Genomic DNA, 24,956 nt, shown 5'->3' on the forward strand with positions numbered 1-24,956 from the left:
GTTTATTAGTTATACGGTAAAACTTATTAATTGTCTTTATTTTACGCAATAATTAATAATCTATTTATTTCCTTAAATTTGATAAAATGATACCTCCCTGATCGTCTACTGACCTCGTTTTCAACCAGGAAGTAGCACAAAAAAATAATCGATCATGATTCGCCAAAATCGCAATACACAAACGATGTTCCGGTTTCTGTGAAGGAATGGTGAACAATCTTCCTCTGCTAGGTAAGGACAGAATATGGGACACAATAACAAGGACGTATTTATATTGTTTCTGTCGTCTGCTGTGTATCAGAATTTGTTTACATTTTGTCCACTGTTTATGACGTGTTGTTGACTACTATCAGTAGACACATGTACGGTTCATATAGGGTGACAGCCAGGAGGGAAAGCTGCTTTGTTTGTATAACAGTATATTTTTTGTAACAGGCATTTTTTATAAAGAAAATAATTTCATTAATAAAATACATATGTGGTACATGTAGTTACTGTTTATATACAATATGTAGAGTTTATACCTAATGTATATATACGTGTACAGGTACATTATATTTTTATATACTATGATATATATTTACATGTATATGACAGAACGTCCATCTCCTGTACGTGTGCTAGTAGTACAATGGTTCACAAATTAACCATCCAATCACAGGGCCATGTATAGTTTCTATATGAAAAAATAGCCAGAAATACATATAAAATAGTGTTATTTTATATGTATTTCTGGCTATTTTTCATATAGAAACTATACATGGCCCTGTGATCCAATATTAGCCGCTTTAGGTGTAGACCTAAAAAATGTAGATAGTAAATGTAGTCTGTAACTTTGTCTCAGATCCCTGTGTTACAATCTGTTACAGGTTTTTTAAATATATATGTCATGTACATGAGTGTTAGGCATAGTACATGTAATAGAATCATACCCTGCCTATGCTTCATTCACGGCAACCATTAGAACAAATATACGTACCCGGCCTACTATACCTTTCGGCCGGGTACGAATTGGTCCCTATGTGTTATAGTGGAGCACTGCCTCCGAAAATCACTCGGGCACAGTTTTCTATACTTTTTTGTAGGTTTCCAATTATTTTATGCGTGTACATGCATTTACATATTATTTTTGTCCAAAACAAACATAACTACCACTCTTAATATCTACCGTACCGCTCACAAGACGTCAAATTCACAATTTGTGGATTTGCCATATAAATTCCCTTCAGAAAGACTTTCATATGTAAGTATGTAAAAAAATAATGCCTCGCTGAAACTTTGATAGTTTATGTGGTTCAGTTTTATTATTCTTATAAAATGCAAACACACGTTTTATAATGGTTTGCATAATCATTACTTTGCTCCATTAGCAGTAATAGGCACCAATTGTAGCTCTAAAGACGACACCATTTTCTGTCAAAAAGTCTTTTGAGCTACAATATTGCAGTTAGACAACCATCTGTCAGAAATCTCGTATCCGTGGTTCAAAACTACGTCATCGCAGTTAGGCAATAAGTACTGATTGTTCATAGAATTATGTAGGGGAATTGGACTGGGTAGATCATTGGTGAGCAGGTACATGTAGCTCAATCAGTAGACCATATGGTCATGATTTTGAACCTCGTGCTATATAATTGTCACCTCTCCTGTTACAAATTAAACTTAATATTGCCAATCCTTATTTCAAGCATTGGGATTATTTTTGTCAAGTATGTTTAGCACGATATGTGAACTTTTTAGATGTTGTGTCTTTGACAAAAGAGGAATGGGGAATTGAACTGGAACAGTCATCAAATTGTTTTAGCAGACAGTCTTTATATATATATATATATACAGAGGCTGTTATTAAGTCATGTTTTACTATGATTACTACAAAAAAATTACCGGTGAACAAAACAAAAACAAGAACCAAAACAACCACACATGATCAATCTTTACCACTCTTTACCTAACGTTATATAACAAGCATACTAAACTCTCTAGCATTCATGTTGTGTGTAGAATTTCAATATTTTTGTGATGTCCAAACAAGGGAATGTCCTTTCATTTTTTTTTTAATTTTTTTTTTTTAATTTTCAGGTGTTCAATGAAAAAGTGAACCCTCATGGAGGGAAATCTAAGGCGAGGGAGACCTACACTCTGCATCAGTGAAGCGTTTGATTTTCTAAATAACCCAGAATATGGAGACAAGAGTGGGAAAGATGCAGATCAAGGGTTGAAAAAGTCGGTCAGTGATACAGGTCTTCTTACAGGAAATCATCACAACGACAAGAACACGTACACCATCCTCACATTTGTACAAGGAGATCAGTCGGATACAAAAACTGCGGTGACCAAAAGTTTTAAAGATAATGTAGATTTCTCCAGTAAACCTACATCAAATAAAGAACATTCCAATACATTCACGGTAGTAACATGTGGAAATCAACCTGAAAATGAACAAATTGAAAGCAGAAGCAAAGAGAATTCTGTGATCAATTCCGAAAAGTGTAATCAGTTACAGCCGTCAAATCACCAGAGTTATCTCCCCGCTTCAAATTCTCAGTCTAATAGCAGACTGCCAGTAGGGGCCGCAGATTTAAACTCAAGGGAGATAATCACTCAGGAAGTGGAGACAACTTCTTCCATTTCAGGGGAGGGAATCAATCCTCAACACAGGGGTCCTTCGGAAGAACAAGTTACAAATCAAAATAGGAGTATCTCAATAAATAATTCACAGAGCATTCTTCCGTCGGCTAATCCAATTTTACCTCCTTATGCACTGATACAGAATGGGGTCTCCAAAAGTGTGATTAATATCTGTAATCCTAAATTAAATCAAAACGATAGGAGGGTAGACTTAGTTACAAGTCCTACAACAGACAGCCAATCAAATCAGCAAATCACAGAAAAAAACTGTCAACCTGATGACGGAGTTGACCTCTGTAACCATGATGATGATGAAGTCGTGCTGCGACCTCCATCTTTAACAAGCCCTACAAGGCCATCTAGGAGAACACAACAGGTTATCAGTGAGGCGTTTCAGTATTTGAAGGAGTATGATGATTTAAATGACCTAGGTGAAGAAGAGCTTGAGCCAAACTCTAACGATACTTTTGAACCAGAAGTATTACCGGAGCTGACATCACCTAACAAGGAGGCTCACAGAGTTACTCGTAAAAACTCCCGTGGTGAAGCACCTCCTACTATACTTCCAAAGCCTAAACGTCCAAGTTCAGCTGCTCAGAAGGAATCTGTGTGTTCAAACGGAAGTCATCAACCTGAACCTGTCAGCCCTCTAGGGAAGGGAGGTCCCAAAAGTCCAAAAAGTCCCAAAAGTCCTCCAGCTGTAGCCCCTAAACCAAGGCGTTCCAGTCAAGGACTTAAATCACCCTGCTCTCCCGTACAGGAAAATTCTATTGAGGTACAAGGTATGGAGAACCATATACCTAACACTGGTCAAACAACTCAGAACCCTGTTATTACAACTGACAATGGTCTTGATTCCGAAGACCATCTCCCAAATTCAACAATAGAACTTCCAAGCCAAAACTCTGATTTTAATATTGAAAAGGTGAGCTCTGACCAATCAGTGTTGAAAGATAAGGTCTCCTTGACCTCTGACCTTGATATAGTAACCTCTGACCTTAATATTGATGGTAAGGGCAAGGGCATTAGTCCTCAAAATGAAACAGACAAGATTAACTCTGATGAAACACAGGACAGTGTTCCGTCAAGTCCTGTGAAGATGCGACCCAGTCTGAGTCGGAGTGAGGCGATAGACGACTCGAGTTCTGTAACAGAGACTAGTAAAGTAAAACCAGTGGAGTTAGAACCGGAGCAGACTCTGACACTCCGACGGAAGAAGAGTCGATCACGGACAGCCACTAATGATGAGGACAGTGCAGACTCATCTGATGATGATACAGGTAAGACTTGGCTTAATTAATCTATTATAAAAATTCTTTTCTGTTCTTAAAATTTTATTGTGTTAATTTCATGAAGTGGAAGTTGGGATTATGGAACCTGGTTAAATATGGAATAGCTGAGTGGTCATAAAAATATTATTGAAACAACCATTACAAAGGCATGCATGCATATAGAGAAAAAAATTGGGACCAAAAACAATAGCGGGGCGGTCATAATGTTGAGGTGGTGATAAGGTGAGGTTTCACTGTAAATGTATCTAAGTGAGTTACTTTTCAAAAGAACTGCATGTTAGGACTTGTGGCATGATAAGTATACAGTAATATATAACTAGCCAAATAAGGTAATAATTTCTTGCTTATTTGTTACATCTGTTTGTTTGTTGTCAAAACATGGAAATGTTTTATAAAAGATTTTGGTCATTATATAAGAATATCTTTTTAAGCGCATTTGATGCCCCACAATGTAATAAAGGGGAGGTGGGGTGCATTTACAATGTTGCACATGTCTGTCCTGCCCCATACCGGTGTGTACTGTCCCATTCTATACCTTCGTACTACATTTTGATACACAGAGAGAATGAAGGACATTTATGTCTTTCAGGCATTTCTAGTTTTACAAAACAGCATCCTTCAATCTATGGATATGCCTGTAAACATTCTAATATAGAATCTTTTGTCATGACTTCAGTAGTTTGTTGGCTATATAACTGAGTTAATACATGTATTTAGTGTTATTGCTTCTTTACCTCTTTAGGTCATAGATGTTATATCAACAGTATGTTCAAGTAATACAGGATCCTTACAATGCATGTGTGTAGGATAAAAATATTGGACAAGGAAGTAATCGTAACCGTGTAAACAAAGTTAATAGTCAAATTTTCAAACCAGTCCGCCTCTGGTAAATTATAAATGTAATATAATAAAGTTTTAATGCAGCGAGTAGAGGAAGCTGTCTAGCATTGTGGTATAGACATAATTATTATGTATAGGTAAAACATTATCTATATATTTTGTAAGGATCCTGTGTTAGCCAGATCATACCGTTGATATTCTTTGACCTGTTAATGTATGTTATATTATAGGAATCTACAATGAGAGTTATCGCAACTCATGTTGGATACAGCTGGCAGACCAAGACTCGCGTACCGAATCTCCTACCCCACTCATGTCCCAGACTGTAGAGGAACCGATTACCGAACATCCAAACGAGACTGAGGTACAGGTGGAGGAGGAAAAACAGACCAAACCAGCTCATCAGGATAGCAAAGGTACCAGTATATATAATGACATGTAAAGTAACAGATTTAGTCAAGTGTAATTATCTATTATGGCCTGGTTGAGACGTCACTATTGCCTCATTATTGTCGTGGGATTTGTAGAAAAGCAACATTTGCGTCCATCTCCGCACACAACAGCCTGTCGGCCATCTTGACGTCTTGGTGGAAGCACAACGTCATAATGACATCATGTAATGGTGACGTCACAATACATTCACGTTCAATTTTGCGCAACTAGTAGCCAAATGTGTAGCCAATCAGAATCCAGTATTCTGTCACATGATGTACTAATCTGTCCTAGTAGACATATATTGACAGAATTTGTTAATTTTCTACCTCCTCTATCTTCTCTTTTCTTTCTTTTGGGCTTAAAATATGTGTGACAACCTGTGCCCGATACCTTTGTATATGTGTGACAACCTGTGCCCGATCCCTTTGTATATGTGTGACAACCTGTGCCCGATCCCTTTGTATATATGTGACAACCTGTGCCCGATCCCTTTGTTTATATGTGACAACCTGTGCCCGATCCCTTTGTATATATGTGACAACCTGTGCCCGATCCCTTTGTATATATGTGACAACCTGTGCCCGATCCCTTTGTTTATATGTGACAACCTGTGCCCGATCCCTTTGTATATGTGTGACAACCTGTGCCCGATCCCATTGTTTATTGTGACAACTGTGCCCGATCCCTTTGTTGTGTGACAACCTGTGCCCGATCCCTTTGTAATATGTGTGACAACCTGTGCCCGATCCCTTTGTATATATGTGTGACAACCTGTGCCCGATCCCTTTGTATATATGACACTGTGCCCGATCCAACAACCTGTGCCCGATCCCTTTGTATATAAATGTGACAACCTGTGCCCGATCCCTTTGTATATATGTGACAACCTGTGCCCGATCCCTTTGTTTATATGTGACAACCTGTGCCCGATCCCTTTGTATATGTGTGACAACCTGTGCCCGATCCCTTTGCTTATATGTGACAACCTGTGCCCGATCCCTTTGTATATGTGTGACAACCTGTGCCCGATCCCTTTGTATTAGTGTGACAACCTGTGCCCGATCCCTTTGTATATGTGTGACAACCTGTGCCCGATCCCTTTGTATATGCTGTGTGACAACTGTGCCCGATCCCTTTGTATATATGTGACAACCTGTGCCCGATCCCTTTGTATATATGTGACAACCTGTGCCCGATCCCTTTGTTTATATGTGACAACCTGTGCCCGATCCCTTTGTATATAGTGTGACAACCTGTGCCCGATCCCTTTGTTTATATGTGACAACCTGTGCCCGATCCCTTTGTATATGTGTGACAACCTGTGCCCGATCCCTTTGTATATATGTGACAACCTGTGCCCGATCCCTTTGTATATGTGTGACAACCTGTGCCCGATCCCTTTGTATATGTGTGACAACCTGTGCCCGATCCCTTTGTATATGTGTGACAACCTGTGCCCGATGTATCCCTTTGTATTATGTGACAACCTGTGCCCGATCCCTTTGTATATGTGTGACAACCTGTGCCCGATCCCTTTGTATATGTGTGACAACCTGTGCCCGATCCCTTTGTATATATATGTGACAACCTGTGCCCGATCCCTTTGTTTATATGTGACAACCTGTGCCCGATCCCTTTGTATATATGTGACAACCTGTGCCCGATCCCTTTGTATAGTATGTGACAACCTGTGCCCGATCCCTTTGTATATATGTGTGACAACCTGTGCCCGATCCCTTTGTATATATGTGACAACCTGTGCCCGATCCCTTTGTATATATGTGTGACAACCTGTGCCCGATCCCTTTGTATATGTGTGACAACCTGTGCCCGATCCCTTTGTATATATGTGACAACCTGTGCCCGATCCCTTTGTATATATGTGACAACCTGTGCCCGATCCCTTTGTTTATATGTGACAATCTGTGCCCGATCCCTTTGTATATATGTGACAACCTGTGCCCGATCCCTTTGTATTGTGTGACAACCTGTGCCCGATCCTTTGTTTATATGTGACAACCTGTGCCCGATCCCTTTGTATATGTGTGACAACCTGTGCCCGATCCCTTTGTATATATGTGACAACCTGTGCCCGATCCCTTTGTATATAGTGTGACAACCTGTGCCCGATCCCTTTGTATATATGTGACAACCTGTGACAACCTTGTTTATATGTGTGACCCTGATCCCTTTGTATATATGTGACAACCTGTGCCCGATCCCTTTGTTATATATGTGTGACAACCTGTGCCCGATCCCTTTGTATATGTGTGACAACCTGTGCCCGATCCCTTTGTATATGTGTGACAACCTGTGCCCGATCCCTTTGTATATATGTGACAACCTGTGCCCGATCCCTTTGTATATATGTGACAACCTGTGCCCGATCCCTTTGTATATATGTGACAACCTGTGCCCGATCCCTTTGTATATATGTGTGACAACCTGTGCCCGATCCCTTTGTATATGTGTGACAACCTGTGCCCGATCCCTTTGTATATATGTGACAACCTGTGCCCGATCCCTTTGTATATGTGTGACAACCTGTGCCCGATCCCTTTGTATATATGTGACAACCTGTGCCCGATCCCTTTGTATATGTGTGACAACCTGTGCCCGATCCCTTTGTATATATGTGACAACCTGTGCCCGATCCCTTTGTATATGTGTGACAACCTGTGCCCGATCCCTTTGTATATAGTGTGACAACCTGTGCCCGATCCCTTTGTATATATGTGACAACCTGTGCCCGATCCCTTTGTATATATGTGTGACAACCTGTGCCCGATCCCTTTGTATATATGTGTGACAACCTGTGCCCGATCCCTTTGTATATATGTGACAACCTGTGCCCGATCCCTTTGTATATATGTGTGACAACCTGTGCCCGATCCCTTTGTATATGTGTGACAACCTGTGCCCGATCCCTTTGTATATATGTGACAACCTGTGCCCGATCCCTTTGTATAAGTGTGACAACCTGTGCCCGATCCCTTTGTATATATATGTGACAACCTGTGCCCGATCCCTTTGTATATGTGTGACAACCTGTGCCCGATCCCTTTGTATATAGTGTGACAACCTGTGCCCGATCCCTTTGTATATATGTGACAACCTGTGCCCAATCCCTTTGTATAAGTGTGACAACCTGTGCCCGATCCCTTTGTATAAGTGTGACAACCTGTGCCCGATCCCTTTGTATATAGTGTGACAACCTGTGCCCGATCCCTTTGTATATGTGTGACAACCTGTGCCCGATCCCTTTGTATAAGTGTGACAACCTGTGCCCGATCCCTTTGTATATATGTGACAACCTGTGCCCGATCCCTTTGTTTATACATGTATGTGACAACCTGTGCCCGATCCCTTTGTATATGTGTGACAACCTGTGCCCGATCCCTTTGTATATATGTGACAACCTGTGCCCGATCCCTTTGTTTATATGTGACAACCTGTGCCCGATTGCCCTTTGTATATAAGTGTGACAACCTGTGCCCGATCCCTTTGTATATATGTGACAACCTGTGCCCAATCCCTTTGTATAAGTGTGACAACCTGTGCCCGATCCCTTTGTATATATGTGACAACCTGTGCCTGATCCCTTTGTATAAGTGTGACAACCTGTGCCCAATCCCTTTGTATAAGTGTGACAACCTGTGCCCGATCCCTTTGTATATGTGTGACAACCTGTGCCCGATCCCTTTGTATATATGTATGACAACCTGTGCCCGATCCCTTTGTATATGTGTGACAACCTGTGCCCGATCCCTTTGTATATGTGTGACAACCTGTGCCCGATCCCTTTGTATATATGTGACAACCTGTGCCCAATCCCTTTGTATAAGTGTGACAACCTGTGCCCGATCCCTTTGTATATATATGTGACAACCTGTGCCCGATCCCTTTGTATATGTGTGACAACCTGTGCCCGATCCCTTTGTATAAGTGTGACAACCTGTGCCCGATCCCTTTGTATATATGTGACAACCTGTGCCCGATCCCTTTGTATATGTGTGACAACCTGTGCCCGATCCCTTTGTATAAGTGTGACAACCTGTGCCCGATCCCTTTGTATATATGTGACATTCTGATGCCCGATCTTCTCTTTTTCTTTATGTGACAGAGTGCCTTAAAATAAGTGTGACAACCTGTGCCCGATCCCTTTGTAATGTGTATTGATGTGATCAACCTTTGGGAGAGGGCTTAAAATAAGTGTGACAACCTGTGCCCGATCCCTTTGTATATATGTGACAACCTGTGCCCGATCCCTTTGTATAAGTGTGACAACCTGTGCCCGATCCCTTTATATATATGTGACAACCTGTGCCCGATATCTTTGTATATGTGTGACAACGTGTGCCCGATCCCTTTGTATATGTGTGACAACCTGTGCCCGATCCCTTTGTATATTTGTAACAACCTGTGCCCGATCCCTTTGTATATATGTGTGACAACCTGTGCCCGATCCCTTTGTATATGTGTGACAACCTGTGCCCGATCCCTTTGTATAAGTGTGACAACCTGTGCTCGATCCCTTTGTATATATGTGTATTTGATTCAGATAGATCAAATCTTTCTCTCTTTTCTTTCTTTTGGGAGAGGGCTTAAAATAAAAGTGACAACCTGTGCCCTATCCCTTTGTATATGTGTGACAACCTGTGCCCGATCCCTTTGTATATGTTTGACAACCTGTGCCCGATCCCTTTGTATATATGTGACAACCTGTGCCCGATCCCTTTGTATATGTGTGACAACCTGTGCCCGATCCCTTTGTATATATGTGACAACCTGTGCCCGATCCCTTTGTATATATGTGTATTTGATTCAGATAAATCAGATCTTTCTCTCTACTCGATTATTTCTTTCCTTGCCATTTCATGCCTTGATCTCTTTCAAAATATAAAATACCTGTTGGTGGTAAGGGGACATGCCTTGATCTCTTTCAAAATATAAAATACCTGTTGGTGGTAAGGGGACATAACTGGCTGTTGTTGCTCACTGAACAACCAATGAATGTTTCATGACCATTAATGTGTGACATGTCATACTAGTCATTAAAACGCTGCTCATTGTTCATGAAATATTCATGACTGTGTAAAATTATTATTACATAGAATGAGAACTATGATGAATATAGAAATTCCACATGTATAACTTGTAACTGATTGATTGTTCCCCAGATGAAGTCTTTGTGGAGAGTGTGCCGTACAAGGAAGGTCGGTACCACAAACGTTCTGACTCCACAACTACAACTCGGTCCGAGAGTGAGTTCAAACGGGAGTACCAATTCCGACGTAAATGCTTTGTTCAGCGGAGTGACAGTCAACAGGAATACCACAGATTATCGGCCAAATTCTATGGTAAGATCCGAAGTAAAACATTTAATCAGTATAGAAAAGTTCCAGCTTGGTACAATAAATTGTTGAAACATCTTGTGTCTTTTAGTATTTATGTGTGTCAAGGGAAGCAACCAAAATAAACCAATATGTCATTGGTCATCCAGAAATCGTCTGAAAATAGCTTGACAAATATCTATATCAGTGTAATTTATAATCTAATTTTTATTTTGTGCTAAAAATTGCATAGATTACACAAGTTTTTATTGTTTAAATAAAAACGGAAATGCCATACAACTACACTGGAATAGACAGGGATTTGGCTTACAGACAATGACTAGCTTTGACAGGTTATACAGTAACTTACAGTGTATAATGTGATGTAACATGTATAATGAACTGACCTCCGACACAATATAATTACACTGTAGCTCTGTGCTACATGTATGTTAGACTCTGAGCTGTATTACATAGTGCCAGTGTTCACAGTAAATATTGACTCAATATAAATACTCACCCATGAAATTTTGACCTTTGTCCTGATATTGTTTGGGATCTTTTTTACAGATCATGAGCGAGTAATTGTTATCCAGAGAACGGAGCCGACCTCTGACCTCGGACTCCACATCCTCGACAGTCATCCTGCTGTTATTACTTCAGTCGATCCAGGTATGATTATATATTTCATATTTTACTTTCCTATTTATAATGTTGGTTTTTTTTTTGCTTTTATGCTCAATTTTCTATATTTTTATGCACCCAGGATGCTTATTGGCTCAGATAATTACTTTTTTTTCTATATTGTACAGAAATATGGCTGAGATTTATGATTATATTATCATATTGAAATATTCCAACGTTTTAGGTTTGAACTGCATAGTATCAAATGTTAATGTTGACTTGTACAGTATCTGTTACAACACCTTGTTATCTCTGCTGTTACAGAAAGTCCAGCCGAGAAGGCCGGGGTCAAGAAAGGTCAAATCATCCTGAGTGTTAACCAAGTGAATGTACTACAGACGAGTCATGCTGAGATTGTCTCCCTTATCCAGGACAGTAAGTGTAGCAATCATGTCAATTCGTCTGATTAATTGATACAATTGTTAAAGGTATGGCATCATCAGAAACCTAGACACTATATATAACACACATATGATAATGCATCGTCTAGTAGGCTTCTTACATGTGAGAGATCAAAGTATTGTATAGTCATGCCATTCTCAACAATAAGTTTTTTATGCATATTAATTAAGTGCTTGTATTATTTAGATTACTACTGCATTGAAGAACTTCTTTTTCAGATCTATTTGTGTACCTAGTTCTTAGGATACATATTTAGAAATAACTAGGCCTTGGTCTAGATTCTTTGTTTTTGTACTAATAGATATGAAAGTCTGAATTGCTAATGATTCTGTTTTGGTGTGTGAATTATTTTTCATTTTATTTCTGTAATATTAAAGAAATTGTTTCTATCTTTTTGAAGGCTCCCTCCAAGTAACACTGGAAGTTGCTTCGAGTGACGTAAGTTTGGTACGGGATCTCCAATCTCCAAAGGTGTCAGGTTACATGTACAAACTCAGCAATTCATCGTTTGTAAGAAACTGGAAAAAGCGGTACTTTGTACTCAGGAAAGACAACTGCCTTTACTATTATAAGAATGACCAGGTAAGTGAGAGTTTCCAACTTTACAGGAGAGTTGTTGCTTCTCACTATTTATAATAATACATTGGTCAGGGCTTGAGTTTCCATTAAAATGAGAGAGATTAAGTCATATACTGATCATGTTAGGTTTTCTTTTGGTTATTATCCTTGCAAACTTCCGTCCAGGCAAATAGAATTTATAAATAAGCCATAACAAGTGTATATACTAAAATTTCCAGTCTAAATAAAATTTGACTTGTAAGTCTGCTCCACTACCATCCTGAACGCTACACTCCAACGCAACATCTAACAACTTCCCGTTTGGGGTCACCTCAGCATGACCCTTGGCCTAGAATCGGAACATCTCATGACATACTGTTAGCTGTTCATATTTCCGAGTGAATCAACCACACAGAAGATTTCATAGGTGACATGCTGATTGGCTATCCAAAAAGGTCATGCTGAGGTGACCCCAAACGGGAAGTTGTTAGATCGTGCGTTGGAGTGTAGCGTTCAGCATGGTAGTGTTTGATCTTGTATAGTAGAGTAACGTAGTGGAGCAAAATTACAAGTCATATATTAATTATCCCCTGCCCAACGAAGTTGGCGGGGGATATACAAATGGGTTCCGTCCGTCCGTCTGTCCGTCCGTCTGTCCGTCCGTCTGTCCGTCCGTCCGTCCGTCCGTCAGTCCGTCTGTCCGTCTGTATGAATGGTTTCCGGAGCATAACTCTAAAACCAGTAGAGATATTTCCACGAAACTTCATACACACATTGGTCTTATGGTCTAGTAGTGCCTTTTGCTATTTTTAGGTTTTAATTTTTTGCATTTTTTCCGTAACCATGGAAATATTGCTGAAAATATCATATTTTTGTACCAGGTCTAAAACCAGAAGAGATATTTCCACGAAACTTCATAGACACATTGGTCTTATGGTCTAGTAGTGCCTTTTGCTATTTTAAGGTTTTCACTTTTTGTACTTTTTTCTGTAACCATGGAAACATTGCTGAAAATGGCAGATTTTTGTGTAAGAATCGTTTCCGGAGCACAACTCTAAAACCAGCAGAGATATTTCCATGAAACTTCCTAGACACATTGTTCTTATGGTCTAGTAGTGCCTTTTGCTATTTTTAGGTTTTCACTTTTTGTGCTTTTTTCTGTAACCATAGAAACATTGCTGAAAATATCATATTTTTTAGCAGGTTCATTTACGGAGCATAACTCTAAAACCAGCAGAGATATTTCCACGAAACTTCATAGACACATTCTTTTTATGGTCTTAGTAGTACCTTTTGCTATTTTTAGGTTTTTATTTTTTGCACTTTTTTCCGTTACCATGGAAACATTGCTGAAGATATCATGTAAATGGTAAATGTTACTTTGCAAAACTCCACCCATCTTTGTGTATATAGTCTAATATAAATGTCAAGGCTGTATACCTGATTCAACAATTGCAGCCCCGCTCTACTTGAATTATACTCCATCTTTCTTTAGCTCAACTTCCTTTTTCATGTTTTTTTTCATACACATAAGTCTCCACAATCAAACTTAATTCAGCTTTGATATCTCCATTGGCGGGAGATCTGAATGACTATGTCCTTGTTAGATTGTAAAATTTGTTTCCCAGTTGTTGATATCATGTCTTTTTTCCAGATAAGTAACTTTACCATTTATAGCTGTTGATCCTTTCTCTGATATTGTGATTATTGACTGTTAAAAGGAAAATAAGCAAACCAAAGCAAACTATCCTAAATCGTGAAAAATATTATCTTAACAAACTTAAATTCAATTTAAAACTTTGAAAATAATGTTGCAATTTTATTTTGTAGGATTGTACAGATCCACTAGGGGCCTTACCACTTCTGAACTACACTGTATCTAAATATACTGACACCAGCAAGTCTCACTGCTTCAAGGCAGAGAAATACGGGGCTAAGACCTACTACTTCTACGTAGACACTCGCGAGGACATGGCTAGGTAAGTCTCACTGCTTCAAGGCAGAGAAATATGGGGCTAAGACTTACTACTTCTATGTAGACAATTGGGAGGACATGGCTAAGTAAGTCTCACTCCTTCAAGGCAGAGGAATACGGGGCTAGAACCTACTACTTCTCTGTTTACACTTGCGAGGACATGGCTAGGTAAGTCTCACTGCTTCAAGGCAGAGAAATACGGGGCTAAGACCTACTACTTCTATGTAGACACTCGCGTGGACATGGCTAGGTAAGTCTCACTGCTTCAAGGCAGAGAAATACGGGGCTAAGACCTACTACTTCTATGTAGACACTCGCGTGGACATGGCTAGGTAAGTCTCACTGCTTCAAGGCAGAGAAATACGGGGCTAAGACCTACTACTTCTATGTAGACACTCGCGAGGACATGGCTAGGTAAGTCTCACTGCTTCAAGGCAGAGAAATACGGGGCTAAGACCTACTACTTCTATGTAGACACTCGCGTGGACATGGCTAGGTAAGTCTCACTGCTTCAAGGCAGAGAAATACGGGGCTAAGACCTACTACTTCTATGTAGACACTCGCGTGGACATGGCTAGGTAAGTCTCACTGCTTCAAGGCAGAGAAATATGGGGCTAAGACTTACTACTTCTATGTAGACAATCGCGTGGACATGGCTAGGTAAGTCTCACTGCTTCAAGGCAGAGAAATACGGGGCCAAGACCTACTACTTCTATGTAGACACTCGCGTGGACATGGCTAGGTAAGTCTCACTGCTTCAAGGCAGAGAAATACGGGGCTAAGACCTACTACTTCTATGTAGACACTCGCGAGGACATGGCTAGGTAAGTGCTCTACTACTGCTTCAAGCACTGAGCAGAGAAATACGGGGCTAAGACCTACTACTTCTATGTAGACACTCGTGTGGACATGGCTAGGTAAGTCTCACTGCTTCAAGGCAGAGAAATACGGGGCTAAGACCTACAACTTTTATGTAGACACTCGCGAGGACATGGCTAGGTAAGTCTCACTGCTTCAAGTCAGAGAAATACGGGGCTAAGACCTACTACTTCTACATAGACAATCGTGAGGACATGGCCCGGTATGTTTCATTCAGATCACGGAGCCTTTATAAATTGAACTGAAAATCTTCTTCAACTAGACCAGTATGTATCTTGAACCATTGTATGTTAGCAACATAATATTATTTGTCACAATATATATATATATGTATATATCTTGACAAAGGTACATTTAATTGTAATTGCCTATTTGTCCTCTTTTCTATGGTATAAATGTATATCTTAATATCTGGTCTTGCAAATTCATTATGCAAACACAAGCTGTGTCATACTCCTCCAGTATCTGTATCTATTAAATGTATCATATTTTCGACAGATGGGTTTGTGCAATGAATGAAGCAGCCATGGTATCAAAGAAACGAGTAAGTATTTGTACTGTTGTAAATTTATGAAGTTTATTATAAAGTGTTTAGTTTGACTTCTGTTATGAACAGAATTGTTTTTGTGAAGAAAAAACATGTTTATGTGCACTAGCTAGGTTCAGTAATGAAACCTCGGTACAATGTATCTACAATTATAGTCCTCAGCACTTAAACTACTTCCTGATGTGATGAATTATGCTCTGTTGCTGTGTTTCTACCACTTCTCTATACTCCAAGTCATATTGACCCGCTCCATCAGCCAAAAACCAAATAATGTAATTTATGCACATATCAAGTCATTGAAGGTCTCAAGCTTAGTTTGGTTTCTTTTTGCTGACTAGTTTAAAACAAATACCAGGTATGTTTGTTTTATGTAAAAACTTTCCAAAACTTACTTTTCCCATTTCACAGAAAGAATCTTGGATGGATATCACGAGTCACAATGTAGGGTTACCTGCCCTTGAGATCCGCCGGGCAGAATGTACAGGGTACCTAAGGAAGAGTAACAAAGCCATGAAGAATTGGAACAAGAGATACTGTGTCCTCAAAGACGCTTGTCTATATTACTACAAGTCAATGAATTCACAAAACGCTCAAGGTTAGTCAACCTAAATACAACGAAACCTCGTTAGCTTTAATCCAGAATATCTCATGTTTATTTGAGTTAATCAGGCTTGCCTGAATATTTGATGTATGATCAGGAGTGGCAAGACATCAATGTATTATAATTTGATAAAATTAAAATATCTTGTGCATGGCTAATTATATGGTAAGTGTTCTTTTTTTGGTATATGTATGGCATCAGTATGGTTACCGTGTGTTATTATGGTTATCCAGTACAGCCCATCTCCATGGTTACCATGTGTTATTATGAGTTCTATTTTTGATACAGGTACAGCCCATCTCCATGGTTACCATGTGTTTTATTATGAGTTCTATTTTTGATACAGGTAGCCCATCTCCATGGGTACAGGTACAGCCCATCTCCATGGTTACCATGTGTTATTATGAGTTCTATTTTTGATACAGGTACAGCCCATCTCCATGGTTACCATGTGTTATTATGAGTTCTATTTTTGATACAGGTATGGCCCATCTCCATGGTTACGGTGTGTTATTATGAGTTCTATTTTTGGTACAGGTATGGCCCATCTCCATGGTTACCGTGTAGATGTAACTGGTATACCAGTGAAGCCGTTTAGCTTTATTCTCCAGCCTCCAGAAGATCAGATGAGGACCTTCTACTTTGTTGCTGAGAATGAAACTGATAAAATGAGGTAAAAATATTCACCAATGGAATCTTATTGTTTCACTAGTAAACAGATGACAGTTTAATTAGCTATGCATCAGATACTGTACACTGACTTAGACTGACTAGATCACAAAACTGAATAGTTGTGAAGAAGGGAACATGTGCATTGAGATCAGGCTTATACAATAGGGACAGTGTCTCTGCCAATATGGCTTTACTTATATGGTGTTGAGTTATATGATGTAAGTCAGATAAGGTCAGATGTAGTTTAATAGTGGAGCAAATCCTCAAGGCTTGAACTTTCAACAATTTTGTGTTCTTTGTAGTCGTATTCACTCTTGTGAAGTGAATACAAATAAGAATAACTTTGACATTCAAATAATGCATTTTTTAATTTTCATTTGGAATTTGTAACATCAAATTTATTTGATGTTTATAAAGTTAGGGAATAACCCAACACATTAAAGTGAATAGTCGGACAAAGAAAACTAGTTTAAATGCGTTGATAGGCCTTCCAAAAGTTCTTACATATTAATACGATGGTCAAGTTCTGCTTACGTTTCCCAGTTCTGACCATTGAAATAAAAAAAGTTGAAAGCATTGAAAGCGAAGCTTCTTGGGAATGTAACCACGGACATAGTGAGCCGGGAGGACGTTTTAGGATTCCTATACTTTAAACTAATTTCTTTGTATGCAGACAGATTTTCACGAAATATTTTATTTTTCTATTTCATAAGAAATTATACTGGATACATTCACACCATTTTTACCGACTTTAGCCATCCTTGCCCGACTGTTCACTTTAATTAAATGCATGTCGTTTTAATATGAAGGATACATTGCTTTACAGATGGGTAGAGTCTCTGCGAAAGTCTGTGGACAGGTGGATCAAAGTGGATTAAGAATTAAATCCATTCAGGTGGATCCATGTGGATTAAAGTTTATAATCCTTTCAAATCTGGATTAGCGGACTAACAGGTGAACAAACACTCAAGCGCTGAATCGAACAATGAATAAAGCAATGGATCAAAGTGGATTAAATTTTAATTATAATCCATTCATATTGATCGAAGTTGATTGAATTATAATCCATTTAGATCGAAGTGGAATAAGGTTGGTGATCGTTTTAGATCTGCGTTAATGAACAGTCAAATTATGGATCAAAAGAAATTGAAATTTATAATCCATTTAGATTTGTATGTAGCAAACTAGCGTTAAACTCCAACACTGGACCATCATGTGGATCGTCCAAATCGATGCCCTATTCAAATTTGTATTACACATGAATAACAACAGAGTCAAATGTAAATTAACCATGCTGATTTACATTGGGGCTCACAGGAGCATAGGATAATGTGTTCAATGGTTCCTGTTGTAGCTATAAGCAGCGAAGAAAACAAATCCAAATATTGGATCAAGGTGTATAAAATGTTAATATTTTAGTGTGGTCGATAAAGAGCGCAAATAGGAAAAATGTAAATTATAATTCATTAGTGTAATTCGGTGATTTAATACTGGATGAATCAGCGCTTCAAAGTCAGCTCGAAAACCGCTAAAATAAAACTACCGCTAAAATTTGTACGTTTGCAGTAGTCTAAAGGGCTGTAATGATATACCAAAATGTCAAAGGTATCATTTTTAATATTTTAAATCTATTTTATATATACAAAATGAATAACTAAATATAAATTGATGGGTTGAGCTGTACACTACTTAATGTATGTATTGGCTTATTTCCCTCTGGAGGTCAGCATCCAGAGAGAGATTTGGGCCATGTGTTTTAACATGGAAGTCTGACAAATCAAGGTGTTGTTTTGATAGGTTGTATTGTTAATGCTCAATAATTACAATTGAACTGAACTCCAGGGATGAGAAAACCGATACAGTTCACGTAATAATTAATGTTCAAGGTCTATGCCTTTCACAATATCCCAAGGATGAGAAATCTATACAGTTCAGGCAATAAAGTTCCCAGATCAAGGTATACCTTTTATAGTCTTGGTACAGTATATAGGAATGTGGACAATGCTTTGATTAATTTCTCACCAAAGGAGGAACATTAATTTAACAAAAATTCACTTTAAAAAACAATCAAGTCTATTTTAATGCGATGATTTTAAGCTTCTGTATTTATAAACAAATATTGTTTATTTTTATATTCAGATTTATTGATATTTGTTTTTAAGATGTTTTGTTATAAGTTGGTTTATTCTGTTGTAATTTTACTGTATAAGTGCTGCAAAGGATGAAACCCTTTTACATTTATTTACATTCCATAACAAAATATAATTCATTCGATAAAATAAGATGTGTGACATGTGAAACGATGCGCGTTTTATAGTACCATAAATGCCACCCAGTGTAATGTCACTTTATTGCTGCCATGAAACAATCATATGCAATTGTGTGATCAACTGATGAAATTTGACAACAAAGAGCGTTGGATATTGAAATGAATCTCATTAAAAAAAGATTATATATCGTGGAGAATTTATTTTCACTCGGAAAATCAAGATTTCTATTTTCTACAATTTTTTTAGAAAGAAAAATTCTGGGATATGTCATCAAAGTTACAACACATGATTTATCAAATATTTACGAAAATAAAAATTCTCGTGAACATTATCATCTGTTCTGTAATACCCTCTGTTTTGAAACATCATTCTACTATACAATCTCTAATTAAATATAATCATTTATTCCGGGATTTATATAGTTTTTATTGTTTGTGAAAACATCTTCGAAATGATCCTTGATTATATAAACATTCCACCATAATTTTCAACTATCGAATATTGACCGACATATCTTTATATGCCAAAATTTCAAATGAGAATGATGTTATTGTTATAAATCATTATGTTGATTTCGTTGTACATTACAATTTTTATGTGGTTGAAGGTTTCGGTGATTATTCCAGTGATTTTATCCATTATTGTTATATTTTTATTTGTTGTTTTATTGTTATTTTTGTACAAAGTACAAACATATTAATCCATGACTTTTGTTATAATGGTATGTCATTTTCTTGTTTTTGCTATCGCTAATTAGTGGTAATCAAGAAATGTCATTATTTTGTAAATTTGAATTAACATTGGTATTTTAGTTTAAATTTCAAGCAGCTATTTTTTGTTGGAAACCCCCGGTTATTCTGGCTATCATGAGGGTTATGGACCTCGTAGTAGAATGTTTTTAAGGGAGTAATGTACAGTAACTTAGTTATGTTTAAGGGGAGGTCATCCCATCCAAGGGACATAACTCATAATGGTTATATGCAGTGCTAGTTACTACATACTACAAGTTTACTGTTGACAGTTGAACTTAATCTTGCCAGAGCTGTGTAGTGTTCTAGATCAAGACGATCAATGGTGATCTATCATGTGTAACAAGGCTAAGCTAATTAAATGTCAGTATTGTCAATTCTCAATAACATCACTTTTGTAAATATGACCATCGCTGGAGACCCACGGTTGATTACATAACTCTACCATGTAGCTGAGCATAGTGTATTGTGCAATCAAGCGTGGATAGCCGATGGTGATATGTGCCATACGTAAAAAGAAAATGTTTGCCATAATGAAAAAAAATATGTTTAAAACAAAAAGTAAGTATTTGCCATAATAAAAAAATGTATGTTTAAAACAAAAAGTAAGTATTTGCCATAATGAAACAAATGTATGTTTAAAACAAAAAGTAAGTATTTGCCACAATAAAAAATGTATGTTTAAAACAAAAAGTAAGTATTTGCCATGATGAAAAACATGTATGTTTAAAACAAAAAGTATTTGCCATAATGAAACAAATGTATGTTTAAAACTAAAGATAAGTATTTGCCACGATGAAAAACATGTATGTTTAAAACAAAAAGTAAGTGTTTGCCATGATGAAAAACATGTATGTTTAAAACAAAAAGAATTTGCCATAATGAAACAAATGTATGTTTAAAACAAAAGGTAAGTATTTGCCACGATGAAAAACATGTTTGTTTAAAACAAAAACTAAGTGTTTGCCATAATGAAAATAATGTATGTTTAAAACAAAAAGTAAGTATTTGCCATAATGAAACAAATGTGTGTTTAAAACAAAAAGTAAGTATTTGCCATGATGAAAAAATTATGTTTTAAACAAAAAGTAAGTATTATTCACCATACCTTGGTTTATCCCCAATTCACAACTGTTTATATGTAACCATATATCTCGGATTATGATAAAGAACTAATATCCAAAATGTCTCAGTACCGTATTTGATCTAATAAGCAATCAGGGCGCTTACGAAATTGAAGCAATATTTAGACCTTTTACAAATCAAAACATCAGTAGGAAATCAATTTGAAAAAGAAACGAAATAAAGAAACAAACTGAAAATCATATTTCCAGTCTGCGTTTGATAAGGTACATGTATTTGTATTCAAGCTGGCTGAACCTGAGGTCTGGATGGTTGGGTGGCTTTTGGGGCAAATACGGTGTGTTAGCACAGGGTACATTTGTATACAGCACAAAGTAATGAGGGTTTGCATACAATATGCAACAAATTGGTATCTGATTTTGAGGTTAAAGCAGTTCATGTGTACTTTTAAAACTGCCATTTTACTAATACAGTGTTATGTATCTTATTATGTTATATATTTTACGCTGTGTTCGCTTTTGTTTATTTTTAATATCTACAAATACAGTTTCATATCTGACATATGTTTCATATCAAAATATTTACAAATTAGATATTTTTGACATATTATTCAAGATTATCTTTTTTTAACGTTTTCTATTTTCATTGTGAATGGGAAGTTTTATGTTTGATTAAACCTTCGCCCAAACTCAACTCAACAAATTTGACATTCCATATTCCATTAAATGACGTGCCCATAATCATGAACATAAAGATCTGACTCTAGTAGAGTTCGGTATTTAGATATGCTGTAAAATATGTTCATTTCGTTCATACTGGATCATCTCAATGTCAATGTCTCTCTGAGACCAGTTTCGTATTGTATACATGATGAACTGATTGTATCCAGGCATGAAGGAAATAGTTCGTTACACTGGATTAGCGATAGGTATTATATTTGATTGGCATTATTGGTTCCTAGTGTAGGAGTTACTTCACCTATTGTGTCTTGTTTACAAGGTTAATAAATCTGTGGGATTCAATGTTAAGGTATGTTCATGGATACTTAGTACTAAATGTAGGTAAAACGTTCATGTGTATTGTTGTGCAGATGTCCTTGGTAATATTACTAACTGGACGTGAAATTTTGTGAGTGTTGTGGAAATGTTTTCGTTAAAGTCTGCAATAATTTATCGGTTCATTGCTAATGAATGCATTGATATTTCACTGGTATCTGGTATGTCTTTTTAACTGTGCATGATTTTCTGGTTTCTCACCTGTGCAGTTTATACTTTAAAATTATTAAGTTCAGAGTTTGATATTTTGTCACTTGTCTCAAATGAAAACAATGCTATGATAACATAGAACACTTAATGTTATCAAAACTACTGCTATATAGAAGAGGGAGATAACTCTGGTATGTTATCGACACCTTTCTTATATGGTTTGACGTTTAATGTTTAGTAAATGGAGATAACTCTGGTATGTTATCGACACCTTTCTAATATTGTTTGACGTTTTGTGTGTAGTAAAGGGAGATAACTCTGGTATGTTATCAACACCTTTCTAAGATGATTTGGGTGTTCACATCCAGTTGTGGATTCTAACATTTATCTGTTTCATTACACTATCAGCATTTGTGAGATATTCAACTTAAAAATCGTGAAAAAATGAACATATGAGAGAGGGGTCATTAAATGGGACGAACGTTTTTGACCTTTTTACGAAATTACCACACTCACAGTCACTTATCAATTCAAAAAGAGATTGAAAAGAAACTACATGGTGTTCATAATTTCAGTTTGTTTTTAATAATGAATGAAATTCAAGTTAAGTGGATTTTAGGTCTTAACAGTGTGAGGGACATTCATAGAGACATGGTCGGTTTTTGGGTTGAATGCGGTATATCTTAATAAACGATCGACATATCTCAAAACTATTTCTGATTTATATCTTGTCCTCTCCTATCCAGTGTAAATCAGCAGTTTTCATCCTCCCATAATGAAGTAATTTAAAGTGTGTAAAATGATATCAAGTTTTTACATGCTATTAGTTTTTTATACGGTTATTTTTGGGTATACGTTTCTGAGAAAAGGTCGTGATATTTGTTTTCCTTATGACCTATTAATCATAATAGTATGTAAAATGTTTGTAAAATGTGATGTCTTTGATTATGTCATTTATACATGTTTACATATATATATATATAAATACACAATAATGTTATGTTGAATACCATGTAATTATTTGCTGCAGTATACATATTCCGTCTTGGTAATAAAGAGTGAACTGCCCTTGCGGGCAGGTATTGATTGTGCCGTTATATGTTTGAAAGCGTCATGGCATATTTTCAAACAGAATGACGTCACAATTGATACATTTCCACAGGGGAGATAACTAAATGACATGACGGACGTATCGATATAATCGTTATAATGATACATATGGAAATTATTCATACTATTTAATCGCTTTGATCATGCTTATTTAGGTTGTGATTTTTTAATGTTTGCTCACCGGGATTTGGCGGTATCTGCTTGCAGGACAATATTCCCCTATCTGTGTCAAGCTCTCCTGTGATTTGACTAATGGATTGGAGTCTGTACAAATCAGTGATAAACAAAATAATGCTTGTCCATACTCCTACATTCCTGTTTAAATTACATTGTTTGCGACATCTAAAAGACACGGGTTATTTAACCTTAGATTTTAATATCTAGCCTAATGAAGGCGCAATATACATTTATTTCATTGTTTCGGACGATTGTTTAGGTAAGTTGGTTTATTTTTGTCTTTATTGTCTTCATCGTTTATCACAAAGTACATTTCAACTCTTATCTGTAAAATTATGTAACACTTACTTATTTCCATTTACAAATGTATATCAAAATACTTCATGTGGATAATATTGCAGTTTGCCCTGTTTCTAGACAAATGAGGTCGAACATTAACCAGTTTCTGAAACGGATTTTTTTCTGCAATACTAATAATAGTGTTAACCAGAAATTATACCGATTTCGTTACCGATTTCACATGTCATGTATATTTCATCTTTGATATAAAAATGGCATGGTTACGGTCAGAATGTAACCTAGCTTCATTTCTCACTTAGACATCGATCAATCAAAATCAACATTTAATGGTTAATTAAGTGAGTCATTAGACCATGAAATAATACTTTTTGTATGAAAGTGAGCATATGTTTATATACTTTGCAATACTGGTAATACTTGTTTCGTCCTTTCATTTCTGCTGCACATGTGATATCTACATACATATATACCTAACTTGTATTCTAATGTGGAGATAACCAACAATAAAATATGTACTGTACACGAGGTAGTCGTTGTTTTAATTGTTAAGGAGGCACCCATATCTCTACGTGTTGAGATTGACCAAGCTATTCATATATACAAATTTTGGAATCTTGTCTTAATTCGTCGTTGGAGAGATACTTTTGATTTCACTATATATGCTACGTTACACTTAAATAATGCAATCAGTGATTGTCTACTGATTATTTAAGGGGGGTGTGTGTTTGTGATCATTTCTCATATTTTCGACTATAAAACATATGACTATCGTCCATTGAATGTAAAATTAGAAAAATACGATGTTATGAACTGCATAAAGTCATAGCGGGACAGAGTCAATATTAAATGCATCAATATTGCATTGCCATGAGGTCACCATCCTTTCCATATATCGTATTTTTATATGAAATAACATGTCAAGATCTTTAGTGCATTTTTATGAAGTATGTTTTAATAATTCTACATTAACTGAATCCTTTTTTTACATAATTAACGAAAATGCCTTAGGTATAGTCGTCTTCTCATAGATTCTGTTCAATCAGAACCTTGAAAACTTTTTTTTTCAAATTTTGTCATGTCATGAATATGTTTTAAGCAAATCAGTGGGCGAAAAAAAGTATGGACATGGATGCTTTTTAGTTACTATAGATATTTAAGACGAGTTGCATCCCCTACGTCAATGATCATGGTTGTACCCAGTACACACTGCACATAT

At 37.0% G+C, this 24,956-nt stretch overlaps 2 protein-coding genes across 2 annotated transcripts in view; both read left to right on the forward strand.

Moving 5' to 3' along the window:
* Window positions 1-24,956, forward strand: part of LOC138308929 (uncharacterized) — a 65,310-nt gene that overhangs the window by 40,186 nt on the left and 168 nt on the right. The window lies entirely within an intron of this gene.
* Window positions 116-24,262, forward strand: LOC138308928 (dentin sialophosphoprotein-like). The gene is made up of 12 exons (XM_069249985.1): window positions 116-231; window positions 2,080-3,908; window positions 4,991-5,176; window positions 10,376-10,555; window positions 11,099-11,200; window positions 11,477-11,587; window positions 12,015-12,196; window positions 14,003-14,151; window positions 15,525-15,570; window positions 15,982-16,168; window positions 16,712-16,847; window positions 17,673-24,262. Exons 2-12 carry the CDS (start codon window positions 2,105-2,107, stop codon window positions 17,722-17,724), a joined length of 3,135 nt encoding a protein of 1,044 aa, XP_069106086.1. The 5' UTR covers window positions 116-231; window positions 2,080-2,104; the 3' UTR covers window positions 17,725-24,262.

This window comes from Argopecten irradians, chromosome 15 (genome assembly GCF_041381155.1).
Source record: "Argopecten irradians isolate NY chromosome 15, Ai_NY, whole genome shotgun sequence".
Lineage (NCBI taxonomy): Eukaryota > Metazoa > Mollusca > Bivalvia > Pectinida > Pectinidae > Argopecten > Argopecten irradians.

Bases quoted from the DNA above. Each gene is read 5' to 3' on its own strand.
- LOC138308928 (XM_069249985.1), top strand. From the start codon at position 2,105: ATGGAGGGAAATCTAAGGCGAGGGAGACCTACACTCTGCATCAGTGAA. The intron at 11,201-11,476 runs GTATGATTATAT...CTGCTGTTACAG, and splicing joins TATTACTTCAGTCGATCCAG to AAAGTCCAGCCGAGAAGGCC. The intron at 16,848-17,672 runs GTAAAAATATTC...ATTGCTTTACAG, and splicing joins AATGAAACTGATAAAATGAG to ATGGGTAGAGTCTCTGCGAA.